Source organism: Furipterus horrens, unplaced genomic scaffold (genome assembly GCF_987537825.1).
Source record: "Furipterus horrens unplaced genomic scaffold, mFurHor1.1.pri manual_scaffold_1, whole genome shotgun sequence".
In the NCBI taxonomy this organism is placed as follows: domain Eukaryota; kingdom Metazoa; phylum Chordata; class Mammalia; order Chiroptera; family Furipteridae; genus Furipterus; species Furipterus horrens.
This window is the reverse complement of record NW_028327171.1, coordinates 165,816,544-165,831,810: the sequence shown is the minus strand read 5'-3', so window position 1 is coordinate 165,831,810 and position 15,267 is coordinate 165,816,544. Positions and strand designations below refer to the sequence as shown.

At 37.6% G+C, this 15,267-nt stretch overlaps 1 protein-coding gene across 1 annotated transcript in view; it reads right to left on the bottom strand.

Moving 5' to 3' along the window:
* The window catches only part of MYO3B (myosin IIIB), a 437,546-nt gene that overhangs the window by 40,463 nt on the left and 381,816 nt on the right, over window positions 1–15,267 (bottom strand). The window contains exons 32-34 of the mRNA XM_090280660.1: window positions 6,394–6,500; window positions 5,973–6,019; window positions 5,029–5,199 (exon numbers count right to left, since the gene is read on the bottom strand). Of these exons, the coding sequence (XP_090136786.1) occupies window positions 5,061–5,199; window positions 5,973–6,019; window positions 6,394–6,500 (293 nt within the window). The 3' untranslated portion in view covers window positions 5,029–5,060. The remainder of the gene's footprint in view (window positions 1–5,028; window positions 5,200–5,972; window positions 6,020–6,393; window positions 6,501–15,267) is intronic.

Here is a 15,267-nt window from a genome sequence, read left to right as displayed (position 1 = left end):
TAGCAACTTCCAAAACAGCCCCTAATTGAAAACAACTCATATTTGTATATCACAAGTAGAATGGGTAAATCAATTATGGCATATGCATATACTGAAGTCATGAAAATAAATAAACTACATTTACATTCTACAACATAGATGAAACTCACAAATATAACATTGAATAAAAAAAGACAAGATCCAAAAAATTACATACTACATGATTTCATTTATAAAAAGTTCCCAAAACTTACCTATAAAAGGGAAATCCAACTATAGTGTTTAGAGATGCATGTAAGTGTAAAGCTATAAAGAAAATCATGGAAGTGTTTATCATAAAAGTCCTGAGAATGTTATGTTTGGGGAGGTGGGTGGAGGAAGTAGTGATTGGGAAGGGATGTGAGGGAGGCTTCTAGGGTGCTGACAGTGTTCTACTCTTGACTGTAGGAGCAGTCCCATAGATATTCACTTTGATAACTTATTGAGCTGAGTCTTCTAATTTGTGCTCTTTTTATATATGTATTATATTTTTAAAAAAGAAAGTTAAAAATGTAGTTCGAGACATACGTGCAGATGAACAAAAACAGAAGAAACAGCAGCTCAGAACATGAACAACAAGGGTTTGCAGTGAAGTTCTAAAAAACTTCTATCTTCAGAACTATTTTGATTTTGTTCAGAGTCCATTATTTTATTTGTCCTGACATTATCTTTCAGTCTATTGGTTTTTTTCATGTTGGGCAGCCTCATAGAGATACTATCTAAAGTCAATGGTACAAAAATATGGGTTTACTTATATAATTTAAAGTTTAAAAAGTAAACAACAAGCATTTAAACATAAAATTGTAAGCAATGGAAGAAGAGAAGAGGAAGGAATTAAGATAAATGCACATTTTTAAGAGAGAGGTAGATAAATCGAGAACGTAGAAGCAAATTATTTAGAGACATGATGAAAGTCATGAAAATAATTAGAATTAGAAAACATTTTTAAAAAGGTTGCTTCTAGGGGTAGGGACTAAGGTAGAGGCATAGAGAAGAAGATGGCTTTCCACTATAAACTCTCTGTACTATTTGATTTTGTTTTTGTTTTTGCCATGTGCAGATTATTTTAATAAATTGAATAAGGCATTTATGAGATCCCAGTTTGCATCATTCTCATCAACTTGCTTTAAGAATTGCTTTTTGAGGAGAGGCTTCCAGCCAAGATGGAGGCATAGACAGACATGCTGCATCTCCCTCCACAACTAAGTAGGAATACAATTACCTCAAAACTAGAAACAACCAGAAGTTCCAGAAAATCAAACTGCACGCAAGTCCAATAAACAAAAATATAAAGAAGAAATACTCATCTAGACAGGTAGGAGGGGCAGAGCCAGGGCAGAGAGGACATGGTGTGGTTGTGGGAAGCAGCAGCAGCAGTGGCAGGTCAGCAGAAAGTGCAGTTATACAGTTAAAAAAGTCAGGAGGGACACCTGAGGAGTGCTCCCAGCACGAGACCAGACTGGTCTCAGTGCTAGGGAAAATAAAGCCTCATTGCTTTTGACTGTGAAAACCAGTAGGAGTTGGGGCGGAGGAAGAAACTGCTGGTCTCTCAGCAGAGTCTGCTTGTTTAAAGGGCCCCCATGGTCCTAGAACACCTGCAGACTCACCCACTCTGGGAATGATGGCCAGGGCAACAGCTAGAGAGGCAGCAGTCCCATACAGAAGTGGGAGAAGTGCCGGGAAAAGGGGCAAGTGCTGAGTGGGCGGCATTGTTCCCTCTCAGACCCTTCCTCCATATACAGTGCCACAACATGGTGAAATGGGTCACCCTCTACTGACACAAATCTAAGGCTCCATCCCTTACAAAGTAACAGGAGTGACAGTTCTACCTAAGACACAGAGGCAAACAAACACGGGAACCTGTCAAGATGAGGCAACAGAGAAGTATGGCCCAAAATGGGGAACGGATCGAGGTTCCAGTGGGATAACTAAGCGATGAGGAGACAGCCAACCTAACAAATGAGGAGATAGCCAACCTAACAGATGCAGAATTCAAAACACTGGTGATAAAGATCCTCACAGGCTTGACAGATATGCTTGAGTATGGCAAACGCATAAAGGAAGAAGTGAAGGCTATGCTAAATGAAACGAAGGAAAATCCACACAAAACCAATGGTGAAGGAAAGGAAACCGAGGTTCAAATCAATGATTTGGAGCATAAGGAAGAAAAAAATAGTCAACCAGTACAGAATGAGGAAATAAGAATTGAAAAAAATAAGGGTAGGCTTAGGAACCTCTGGGACAACTTTATACATGCCAACATCCGAACCATAGGGGTGCCAGAAGGAGAAGAGGAAGAGCAAGAAATTGAAAACTTACATGAGAAAATAATGAAAGCACACTCCCCAAATTTGGTGAAGGAAATAGACATATAAGTCCAGGAAGCACAGAGAGTACCAAACAAGCTAGACCCAAAAAGGACCACACCAAGACACATCATAATTAAAATGCCAAAGGTGAAAGATAGAGAATCTTAAAAGCAGCAAGAGAAAAGCAGAGAGTTACCTATAAAGGGATGCCTATAAGACTCTCAGCTGATTTCTCGAAAGAAACTTTGCAGGCAAGAAGGGACTGGCAAGAAGTAGTCAAAGTAATGAAAGGCAAGGACCTACAAGCAACATTACTTCATCCAGCAAAGGTATCATTTAGAATGGAAGGCCAGATGAAGTGCTTTCCAGACAAGGTAAAGCTAAAGGAGTTCATCATCACCAAGCTATTGTTATATGAAATGTCAAAGGGACTTACTTAAGAAAAAGAAGATCAAAATTATGAACATTTAAAAGGCAACAAACTCACAACTATCAACAACTGAGTCTAAAAAATAAAAACAAAATCCAACTAAGCAAACCTGAATAGGAACAGAATCATAGGTCTGGGGGTCATGTGGAGGGTTATCAGCTGGGAGAGGGAGAGGGGAGAAATGGGTAGAGGGGAGAAATGGGGAAATGGTGCAGAGACTAAAAAGCATAATTGGCTGGTACAAAATAGACAGAGGGAAGTTATGAATAATATAGGAAAGGGTGAAGCCAAAGAACTTCTATGCATGATCCATGGATATGAACTAAGAAGGGTGGAATTGCTGGAGGGAAGGGGGATACTGGGCTGAGGAGGGCAAAGGGGAAAAAGTTGGGACTACTGTAACAACATAATCAATAAAATACACTTAAAAAATTGCTTTTTGAGTTTATGGCACTATAACTATCCCAAGGATAATATCTACAGTCTGTCTTATTTACACTGTAGCTAATAGTGAACACCATTTCTAAAGTACTGTTAGGAGTTATTGCTGTGGCAATGAGTAATTATTACAGAGCTCCTGAGTTATGATTTTATAATTACTTCTATTTCCTTTTAAACTTTATTTATAGATATGTTTAATTAGGAACAAGGCAGGTATACAATTATGTTGTACACAGGGTAGTGAGAAATTACAAACATTCCTATTCAACAGATTTAAAAGCAGCTAATATCATCAAATCAAAAGTAGACAAATCAATAAAAGTAAAATTTCCTAAAATACTTATATTAATAATAATGCTAAAAATCTATATATTCTACGTATTATTTTTAAACAATAAAATGAAGTTCATTTGTATTTATTCTGCTCTACTTACATACTTTAAAAATGCTACCTTTGGGGTGAAGATCTGGAATTAAATCAAGACTCATTTTTTAAAAGAGTAATTTGACTATTGAATAATTAATTCTTTTTCTTATAAAATTATATTTCCTGAGATCTTTAAATGCTTAATTTCATTATTTATGTTTGTAAAATGCATGTTAGAACTTTCTCCTTTAATATTCCAAAAACAGTTTTTTTCTATTTCCTCAAGTTTGTTTTCCTCAAAATCTGAGTATTCCCATGTGTACTATCTGCCAAGTATTTTGAAGTTAAAAAAATGTTGAGAACACCTGTTCCAGAGAAAGGGTCTTGTAGTTTTTTACATCATATAGAAATCTCACATATTGTTTTGCATAGAGTAGTCGCTCAAAAAGTTTGTTGTACTGAATCATGCTGAGTATTATAATATATAGTATAACATCATTACAAGAAGGCTAGCTCAACCTTGAATGAAAAATCAGAACTTATGGTGTAATAAAAGTGATTAACCATGTATAACATATAACTGAAAGTAACTGTCCTATCAGATATGTTAACTAAGTCTCTCCATTCATCCAAGGGTGGGCATTTACTGGATGTCCACTCTGTGCCAGGCACTGTACTAGGCATTATGCACACAGAGATAGATGAGACAAGATGCTTCCCTGCAGCCGCCCACAGACTGCTGGAGCCAGCTGACCAGAGTTTGGAAAGTTACAAAACCATGTGACATAAACTCCGACAAGTCCAAATTTTCTTTCCAGCTCACTCTGTTCTTTTATTGCTAAGGTAATGAGGGTGTCTTGACAAGATAATGAGACAAAGTCTTTATCAGTATAATAATTAGCAAAAGAGGAGTTCATTTCCCTTTTAGAAAGAATCTGAAAAATTTAGGCTTCTCCCCCTAAACACAAATAATTATCCTGGCCTAGGACATTTCGAGTATGGAGACACTCAGCGATGGAGCCCTGGCCCTGGAGAGAAGCAGGCAGGGTGGAAAGACCAGCAAAGGGGAATGGGATGCAGCAGAGAAGCAAGGAGGAAAGGAAGTCCTGGATTTTCACAGGGGCATATTCTGCATGGATGGACGTGGTGGGAAAAAGAAATATGATCAGTGTTCACAATTGGCTTACAGTGAGATTGTTACCCTCTTAGATGGGGGCATGAATAATGGTTATTCCTGTAGTGAAGGTTGCTCAGTGTCCCTGAGAGACTCATGGTTTGGGAAAAGAAGTGATTACTCAGTTCAAGCTGCAGAACAGATATGGGGAAGATGATGGAGGTAGGAGAAAATGGTTAAGAATATGAAAATTGTTCAGTAAGTCTCCAGCATGTGTCCAAAGATACTGACCCCATTGTAGTGCTTTCTTGTCAAATGACAATCAGTCAATTACCATGATTGTTCTTACCCTCAACAGACTTGAGGGGCAGGGTGTACAGCTCAGTGCTGAGCAGAAGGTGCTCCTTTTGAGGATGAGGGAAAAAAGAAAGGGAAGGCTGAGTTGTTTTCCTCGGGGACTGGGTCCACAGGTGACAGAGATTTGTAATATTCATCTTCGCCATCAAGCACTTTGACTTGGCTGCAACAAAAAAAGTTTCAACAGAAAAAGAAAACAAATGCCACAGTCATCTCTGAGGCAGCTAAAGTTATCTGAGTACTTGGGACCGTGTCGGGTTCCAGCACTGGGAGGGAAGGACAGCTAGGGTAGCCTGGGGTCCTCTGGCACAGAGGAACTGGGGTCTGATCATGAAGCCTTTCACCTTCAAGTAACACACTCACAATGGCCTTATTTAGTGGTGTCTGGGAATTGTGATCACATTGCAACCAGATTTACGTGAATTGCGTTGTCTGTCTACTACCCTCTAGATGAGAAAGTTCCCCTCCTACCAATTACCTACCTCATTCCTAGTCTCATTTGAGAGGCTAACAATTAAATGAGCTCAAACTCTTTAGAGTCCTCTCACCACTGGAGGAAATTTTCCCGTGCCTTTCAGGCCCAGGGGTAGGGTAATGTGGAGGGAGCATCCTGTGTGCACTGTGTGGAGCGTTCTTGTTTGTGGGACAGTTTTATACAACCCACTAGGTCTCCGCTTATGAAGAAAGTACAATTCCCTGAGAAGGTGATAAAAAATAACATTTGCCTTTAGATGGCAATTCCAGCCTCTTCAGACAGAATAGATTCAAGTTTTGTATACTTGCTACTGTGAAAAGTAGTATCCAATGTCAATAATAGTGGGGCTATCCCCTCTGTGTATATTTAGAAGCCTCTCAGGAAAGTTTTGCATTTTCTGTAATATCACAAAGGACCCCTTCTGTTTACAGTTGCTTAGAACTAAGAAGACAGATATTTACCCAAGTTTTCTTGGCTTCCTCTTGCTCCCTTGATATTCTAGAGTTCCCTGTGGAGAGGGCCAAGAACACACAGTCAAAGCAAAGCAGCAAGTCGTTAATTTTTAATTCAAAGTGATTTTGTGTTGAATGCAAGCAGATGCTGATAATATCAGAAGTCACAGCATAATTTTTTTGATCAAAGGGCTCAAGTGAGCCTGATGAAGCATGCATCTTGCTCGTCTTTGATAAACCACATCAATTATTCACCGTGAAGGCAGACATCCTGACATGAAAGCAACAGATAAAGAGCCTAAGCACATGTTCAAGAGGAGAGCATAAGAGAGTGGGGGTGGGGCTGGAGGGGCTGGAACAGGTATTAATAACAGAATTATTAACTGGAAACAAAGCCAGTGAAACAGCTTTATGGCCACTTTGAACTCACATTTAACTGGTTATAGTACATGGTGTCCTCGGGGCTACTCAGCATTTTAGGCTGCTGACATCTTCGGTGGTGTGTTGGCTGCTTCTGTGCAAGACCATTTGCTGAACCTGCAACAAGAGGGCAAAAGTTTACTGTAAATCATTGAAGATTTTGAGAAAATTAAATAAAAATTGCTCTTCACATACATTCATTTAGTAGAAACTGTGTCCCATATTAATGGGCATGTTAGAGCTTTGCTGTTATTAAAAGAAATATCCTAAAAAAGCAAACACACAGGAATTGCTGAGTGTAAACAAGAGCTACTGTCTGTAACTTGGCCTTCATCTTTCTTCTCTGAATCAGCAGTCCAGAGTGTCAGAAAGCAAGTTGATTCGTCCACATTAGTGGAGAGGTTGGTAGTCAGCCTTTGTAGAGAAAAAAGTGCCCTGCTAGTGAGATAACTCAGCTAGGACAGTGAAGGCGATCTGGGATGGTTTGCACCACATCCTACAGTGAGAGTTCAAAGACATCTGGAGCGCACACTCTTGAGTAGATGAGAAGCAAACCTTTTGGTGGGATACATTTTGGAGGAAAAATGGCTTGAGCTAGTATTTACTGAAATGCTTTGAACAATGCCATTGATCTATGCAGTCGCTGGAGGTAGTGCAAGGGAGAAGGGAAAAGGTGATTGCATGACTTCATGGAGCAGCCTCTGTGTTAGTCCTCATCGCAGAATCTTGGACCTAGAGTGCACTGGAGGTTAAGAAACCACGTGCCCAATGAAGTCATGGTTTATTTCCTTTCCAAGCAGATGATTTTTGTGGAATCGCCTGTCTTTTTTGGCACTCTATCTGAATTAGGGTTCAGCAGTTCTAACTTCTTGTCAACACACACACACACACACACAAACACACACACACACAACTGCTGTAGAATGTTGTTCAGGAATGTCATAGTCTAGAGAAGAGATATCATATTCTTGAACCAAGTATATGTCACAAACTAATTATTCGTAAAAAAGGGTTGAATATTTGTGGTCACAGTTTGACTTTACTAGAGATTCCTACTATTTAAGGAAATTCTGGGGGAATTTCTAAGTGACAAATGACTCAGCAGGGACCATTAGAAATAGTGAATTATTAGTTTTCTAAGTATGAAGTTTTGCATTTTATTTTCTTTTGAATTGGAACATATTTATATTAGAACAATACAGGATTTTAGGAACCATCTGTTCTAAATACTCTTTTTTTTCTTTTTCTTTTTTCAGAAATGGAAACTGATGCCTATAAATGTTGAATGAGTCATCACAGATCAAGTGGCAGAATGGGGACCCAACCCTAGACCTTTTACCTCCTGTTCTAGCAATTAAAAAAAAAATAACAAAACTATGGTATTATTGTCTTTCTTAACAAGAAATATTCTTTCTGAAAGTCAAAGGTTTAAGTAAAAGTAAGCTCCATGAAAAATTATTAATTAGCATAACAAAATGATGTTGCTTGTAGAGGGTTCCAGTAGCCTTAATATACCTCCCTGTCCACATCTTCAGGAACTCTGCAGAGGATAGGACTCCATCCTCTTGTGCTGGTATCATCCACAGAGTACAAGGAATCCAAAATTGAAATGTTTTTTCTTTTTGGATAGTTCCAACATACCTACCTCCTGTTTGCTTTGCACAATCCAAATTATTTAATATGGTAGAACATGAGGTTGTGAGGCCCTTTTGTGTTATCTCCTCTGATTTATAGATTAATAAACAGAAGCCTCTAGAGCTAAATTTGCTGGTGTGAACATGCAATGGAGATCTGACATAGATCCCATTTAGACTTTCTAATGTTATAGGAATTCCAGCCTTGGCAACTCAAAAGACTCATCTTAAATAGTTTTGGGGTTCAGCTGGAGTTCAGCCCAGTTTAGCTGGACTTTATATTTATGTAGTGTTTACACTTGATCAGAGGCTATTATTTATATTCTCCACTGGGAATGCTTAATATAAGATGTGGTTTTCAATTTTTGCTCTTGAACAGCTTGATGTTCCATGGGTGGGTGTTTTTTACCTGATTCTTAGAAGGGATTAAATTATTGGATAGAATTTTCTCAATCTTAAAATTTCTCCCATAAATTTAAAGAGAAACAGTTGGTGTCTGATCATACTGTGTCTATATTATACTAGAACCTAGTATAAGCTGGTATCTGATGTAGCATCAAACTTTAATTTTCATTACTTTAATATATCCATATCTCACGATGCTCTGCAAAGAGTACTACAGCTTCCAGGTACTTTGCCATTGGAACAAATCTGAGTATCACTGATATATGACCAATCATAAGCAACCAAATAAATAATTGGGAAATGAATCATGATTCAATAGTGCTGTTGGCACAATTTGATGGCAATATGCAAAAAATATAACTTCAATACAGACCTTATAACATTTATCCTAAATGTAAGGTACTTTGTTGGGTATTGTAGGGAAGATAAAGAGAAATAAGACAAGGGCCTACCCCCAGTCCAAAAGAGGACATTGAGCTTAGAGATGTTAAGTGACGTGCTTAAGGCCATAAGCTAGTGCTGCTGGACCCAAATTAGTTTTTAAAAAGATTTCTAAACCTTTTACTTATCTCAATATACCTCTTGATTCTCACAGGCCACAATAAATTCCAGGTGAATTATATAGTTAACATTTTAAACATTTCCATAAAAATCTTAGAAGAAAATGAAATAAACTATTTTTTTTTAACTGTCGGAGAAGATATGAGTGACAAGGATGGGTTCAATTATATTAAAGTAAATAATTCTGTATAATGGACAGTAACCAAACTAAGATGAGAGGAAGTGCAACAGAAAGACAAAAACAAATGATAATATATATACACACAAAAGTCTACTGTTCATAAGGTGGAAAGCCTGAATCAAAAGAAATATAAGAGAAATATTTATATATATTGAAATGTAATTAAGAAATAAGATATTAAAAAATGTTCAGCCACTCTAACAAAAAGCTTTAATTAAAACACTTACTACTGCCTTTCTATTAATTAGGATAAATCAAAAGGTCAGAAGACAGTGTGAGAGAGACCCCATGTACACTGGTGAGTCCATAGGCTTCCTCTCTCCTGAAGAGCATGCAACTTGACAATGTGACAAAAGCTGAACACATCACAAGTTAGACCAAAAGAAAAAAAAAAGATGATCTGTATGAAGTGTTATCTGGGTATGATAACACTTTTTGTAGTAGAAAAATGCTAGAAACATGGTACGTATTTAATAATTGGGGAAGAGTTAATGTCAAGATATAAAAATGATGTCATACCATGAGGCATCAATACGGATAATTATGGGTATGGTGCTGATAGATGAAATTTGAAAATCCAGAAAAAGAAGCAAAACACAAATAGCACATAGCACATTGATTAAATCCAAACATGTATGCACATTGAAAAGTTTATCATGCAATTTGTGATAAAAGTTTAAAACTAAAAAGAAATCAGTGAGGCATGTAGGACAAAAATTATTTTTTCTTTCAAAAGATGTAGAAACAATGGCTAGGAAAGACTAATCTGTAAGTGTCAGAATGGAAGCCTTGACTGTCTATTGGCTTTTGAGCCAGTTTGCTTATAAGTTACAAAACAGTATAGTTATCTGGCAATTACCTAGTTCACTTGGCTAGTTTTTGTAGTTAAACTGGTCAATCCAAGTTTGAAGATACACATTAGTATATGAGTTATTTACTTTGAAGACAATGAAGTTCATATTCTGAAACTGGCTGATTTCTACCTCATATAAATGTTTGTAAGTCAAACCAAACTCTCCAGTTTGTAATACACAGGAGATACCTCCCTATAGAGCTTCTTGAAAGTATATTATGCCATGAATACCAGTTTGCATTTAACATAGGCTGATTTCCTTTACAAGAATCCCTGCACCTTTTGATTTCATATTTGAGACCCTGAACACGTTTCTCTTCTGAGTTGTCACAGAAACTTACAGTAAACTGGAGATAAGTCTGTCAGAAAATAGGAGAAATCTGGATGGAGTTTCAGGAGCATGGGAAATACATAATCCTTTCTCTCTAATCCCAAATCATCACACTTTGTGGCTGCACAATGGGCCAAGCCCTTGATGAGAGACAAATAGCTGAATTCAATTGATGGCTTCATTACGTAACTTCAAACAACTGGTTTGGAAATTTAATATTTCAGTACTCTTCATTGAACATGCAGGTATAGCCAAGCTAGGGTTGCCAGATCAAAAACAGGGCACCCAGTTAAATTTGAATTTCAGATAACCAATACTTTTTAAATGTCAGTATATCCTCTGTAATATTTGGGACACACTTAAATTAAAAAGTGATTGACTGTTTACCTGAAATTCAAAACTAGCTGGATGTCTTTTTTACCCCCTTAAATCTGACAACCCTAATTCAAGCACAATTTAAGTCACAAGTGAGGTTTTTTGTTCTTTCCTAAGGTCTCAGAGATGAAGAGGGAAATGACTTCCTCTACTCTACTTGACCTGTTGAGTTTTATAGCTATTTTGGCTACACTCTTCCCAACATTGTCCCCTAGTACTTAGCATTTCACATTTCATCACCTATTGCAGATGTGCCAGTTCTGGTAAATTTCCTAGCAGGATTGCAGGGAGGGAAGAACCACCACAAGGGAGAGCAGGGTGGGCCATAAAATTCAATTATCCCATCCTGGTGGGGCAGCATGAATTCTTTCTAGGTCCCTAAGAAATAGACAGGCAGTGAGCAGGGTTCCTGGGAGAGAGCACATGAAGAGCGCAACAGTCCTTTGCACCTTCTCTGTAGGCCTCAGCAGGCATGGATATTTTCTGAGCAGCATAACTGCTAATCTGATTGCCATTTGTGGCTGAGGCATTCCCAGGGTCACTTGCCAAGTGAAACACCCCCTTGAAGCAAAGCGAGTATTCAGTGTTCTAGACTTACAGATGGCAAATCCCAAATGGGTTTAGTAGATATACCCCCCGGGGGGGGTCATTTAAATAGATTTAGAATTATGCATTTAATTTACAGAGCTCTGTCAACTCTGTATAAAGGGAGATCCATCATTTCTTTGACCAAAGTTCTCAGGGCATTTGGAGGTGACAGTAGCCCAGCTGTCAGCTGAATGATCTTTCTCCTCAATGATGGTTGACTGCTGCATGGTACTCCGGGGGACATTTACATAAAACAGTGTCCAATGAGATGACCTGTCCTTTCCAGCTATGTGATGACATGTCATTTCCAGTTATGTGCTTCTCCTTACCACTTCATTTTATGTAGCATATCTTGTTTTGCAAAGTGTCTTATTCTTTACATCATCTCATTTTTGGGAAAGATATATAATCCCAAAGAGAAAAGAGGCAGAGGGAGATTAAGAGATCACACAGCAAGTTAGAGGCAGAATCCAACTGAGAATTCAGGTTTCCCCAACAGTAAGTGGATATGAAGCCAAGAATAAAATCAATGATATGGAGTGTAAGGAAGCAAAAAACAAGCAATCAGAATAACAAGAAGAAAAAAGAATTAAAAAAAAAAGAGGATAGGGTAAGTAGTGTCTGGGACAACTTTAAAGGGTCCAACATTCACATCATAGCAGTGACAGAGGAGAAGAGAAAGAGCAAGAAATTAGAAATCTATTTGAAAAATAATGAAAGAAAACTTCCCAAATTTGGTGAAGGAGAAAGACATGCAAACCCAGAAAGCACAGAGAGTCCCAAACAAGATGTATGCAAAGAGGTCCATTCCAAGACACATCATAATTAAAATGCCAAAGGTTAAAGATAAAAAGAAAATCTTAAATGCAGCAAGAGAAAAAAAGTTAGTTACCTACAGGGAGTTCCCATAAGACTGTCAGCTGATTTCTCAAAAGAAACTTTGCAGGCTAGACGGGATTAGCAAGAAATATTCAAAGTCATGAAAAGCAGGGACCTACGGCCAAGATTGCTCTACCCAGCAAAGCTATCATTTAGAATAGAAGGGCAGATAAAGAGCTTTCCAGACAAGAAAAAAACTAAAGGTGTTCATCATCATCAAACCATTATTATATGAAATGTTAAAGGGACCTATTTAAGAAAAAGAAGATCAAAACTATGAACAATAAAATGACAAAAAATACATATTTATCAACAATTGAATCTAAAAACAAACTAAGCAAACAAGAAGAACAGAGGCAGAATCATGGATATGGAGAGTGTTTTGATGGCTGCCAGATAGGAGGGGATATGGGGGAATGGGTGAAGAGGTGAGGGGATTAAGAAGTACAAATAGCCCTGGCTGGTGTGGTCAGTGGATTGAGCACCAATTTGTGAACCAAAAAGGTTGCTGGTTTGATTCCTGGTCAGGGAACATGCCTGGGTTGCAGGCCAGGTCCCCAGTTGGGGGCACATGGGAGGCAACAGATAGATGTTTCTCTCCCTCTCTTTCTCCCTCTATTCCCCTCTTTCTAAAAAATAAATAAAATCTTAAAAATAAAAAAAGAAGTACAAATAGACAGTCACAGACAGAATAGCCATGGGGACATAAAATACAGCATAGGAAATGGAGTAGTCAAAGAATGTATACACATGACCCATGGACATGAACCATGGTATGGGGAGCCTGAGGGAGAGGGAGGTGCTGGCTGGAGCGGGGCAAACGAGGAAAAATCAGAACAATTGTAATAGCATAATCAATATAATAAAATAAATAAATAAGTAATTCAGGTTTCCTAATGTCCTACTGACCAAAGGCCCCTTGCTTTTATATCTGAATGGTCTGAAGCCCAGGGAGCTTGGATCCCTCTGACAGTCTCCTTTCAGAGACGTGGCTAAAACTCAGGTCTTTCGAGTAAATCCCAAGATCTAGGCCATGACCTCTGTTATGATGATTTTTCTTTTACTGAGATGTTCTTACAAGTTTTCACCTTGCCATGTCTAACTTCAGGAAGGACTAAGGAATTCAGTGGGTTTTTGTAAAACACACACACAGCTAGAAAGGGAGATTTTTCTCTTGGGGTGCATGTAATTCAGATCTTCCTTTCAAAGATGAAAGGAAAGCTACAAATTTTCCCAGTTGCCATGTTATGTCAGGAACAATCTTCTTCAAAATTGTAAAACTGTTACAAAGAAAACATCCCTGAGTTAAATTAGTGCCTGTGGAAAATGGTGGAGTTATAAATTGTCTATGCAGAATTTTCTTTTTATTGTTAAGGAAGTGGTAATAATTTTCCCTGAAACTGTTTCATGGTTCGGGGTTTGGCACACACTCAACAAATAATGAATGAATGAATGGTAACTATTCACCATTCTTCTTAAGATTTGTTCCATCTATGCGGCCTACTCTTTGCTTCTGTCATTTGGGATACTTTTGCCAAGGCTTCCAACAGGAAGAGGGCCTTTTATTTCCTGGGGCAGCTCTAGAGAATCTGAAGTCTAAGAAGGAGGGAGATAAAGTCAGCCTCTTAAAAACAAAGTTCATTAGTATTTTTGTCTTAAATCTTTTCAATATTTTTCTGGGAATATGAATTCATTTCTTTTAACCCCACCAAAAAATATCAGTATTCATCTACAGTAATTTGTTACTGCTTTCCCTCCACTTAACAATAAAGTCATACATATTTTTCCATATTAACCTACCTTAAAAAGTGTCTTTCTTTTAGAGCTACATTTTTAAATTGTTTTATTTTATAAAAACTTTATTAGAATATAGTTGGCATTTAAAAAGTAATAAATAAACATGATGTACATGTTAAGTTAAGCAGTGAAAAGTCCATCTTTTTTCCTACCTCCTTATCCCATCCTCACACTAGTTACAAATGCTGGAACAAGTTTCTTATCTGTATTCCAGATTAGACTAAATGGCATCATTTCTAATTATTGTATGGTATTTTGTTTAATAGATGATTCATGATTAATTTATATAATTTCCTATTTGGGGCAATGTTTTTCTATAATGAGTAATATTTTGAGGAATATATGCATAGTTTGATCTTTGATAATCCACATTCTTTTCTTTTTAAAAAGACTTTATAAATTTTTAGTGGGAGGGTAAAGGAGGGAGAAAGAGAGGGAGAGAAACATAGGTGTGGGAGAGAAACATCAATCGGTTGCTTCCCACATGCCTCCAACTGGGGACCTGGCACACAACCCAGGCATGTGCCCTGACCAGGCATCAAACCAGCAACCTTTCTCTTTGTGGGATGATTCCCAACCAACTGAGCCAAATGGGTCAGGGCGATAATATACATTCTTTTCTCAAGAAAAAAATTCTATAAGTGGAGTTATTGCCCAAAGAGTATACATATTTTTAAAAGTTATGATTTGTATTTCCAATTGCCATCTAGGAAGTGTAGCACACCATATCTCTACCACCTGTACCTGAGGTAACCTGTATCTTAAAGATGAGACAGCATCTTTAAGAAAAAGTCTGTTAGATCAGTAGCTGAAAAAAATGACATGGCATTTATTTTGATTTGCATTTCATTGATTACTTGAGAGAGTGAATGTACACCCTTTCCACTCCCCATATTTATTAGCCTTTTGTGTTTCAAAATTCCACCTTTGCTGGAAGCAGTAACAAAGTTCATAGGTCCAGGCTGGACCTAAAATAGATGAAACAAGTTTTTGCCTATCTGGTGCGATGGGATGGTAGGTGAGAGGCCCCACTGGCTAATAGGTGTGGAGATGCCTATTTTTAAAATTAGCATGTTTTAGGGAAGTACTTCTCAAACTTCTGTCATTTATCTACTATTTAAACCTTTTTTTTTTTGCTATAATCAAGACACCTGTACTATTGTGTAATATTTTAAAAACTCAACAAATTTCTTTTTTCACTTAAATGCATTTCTTTAAAAATGAAACTCTATTCACTACCATAAATGGAAAAGCAGTGGCAACATTTGCCATAAACAGAA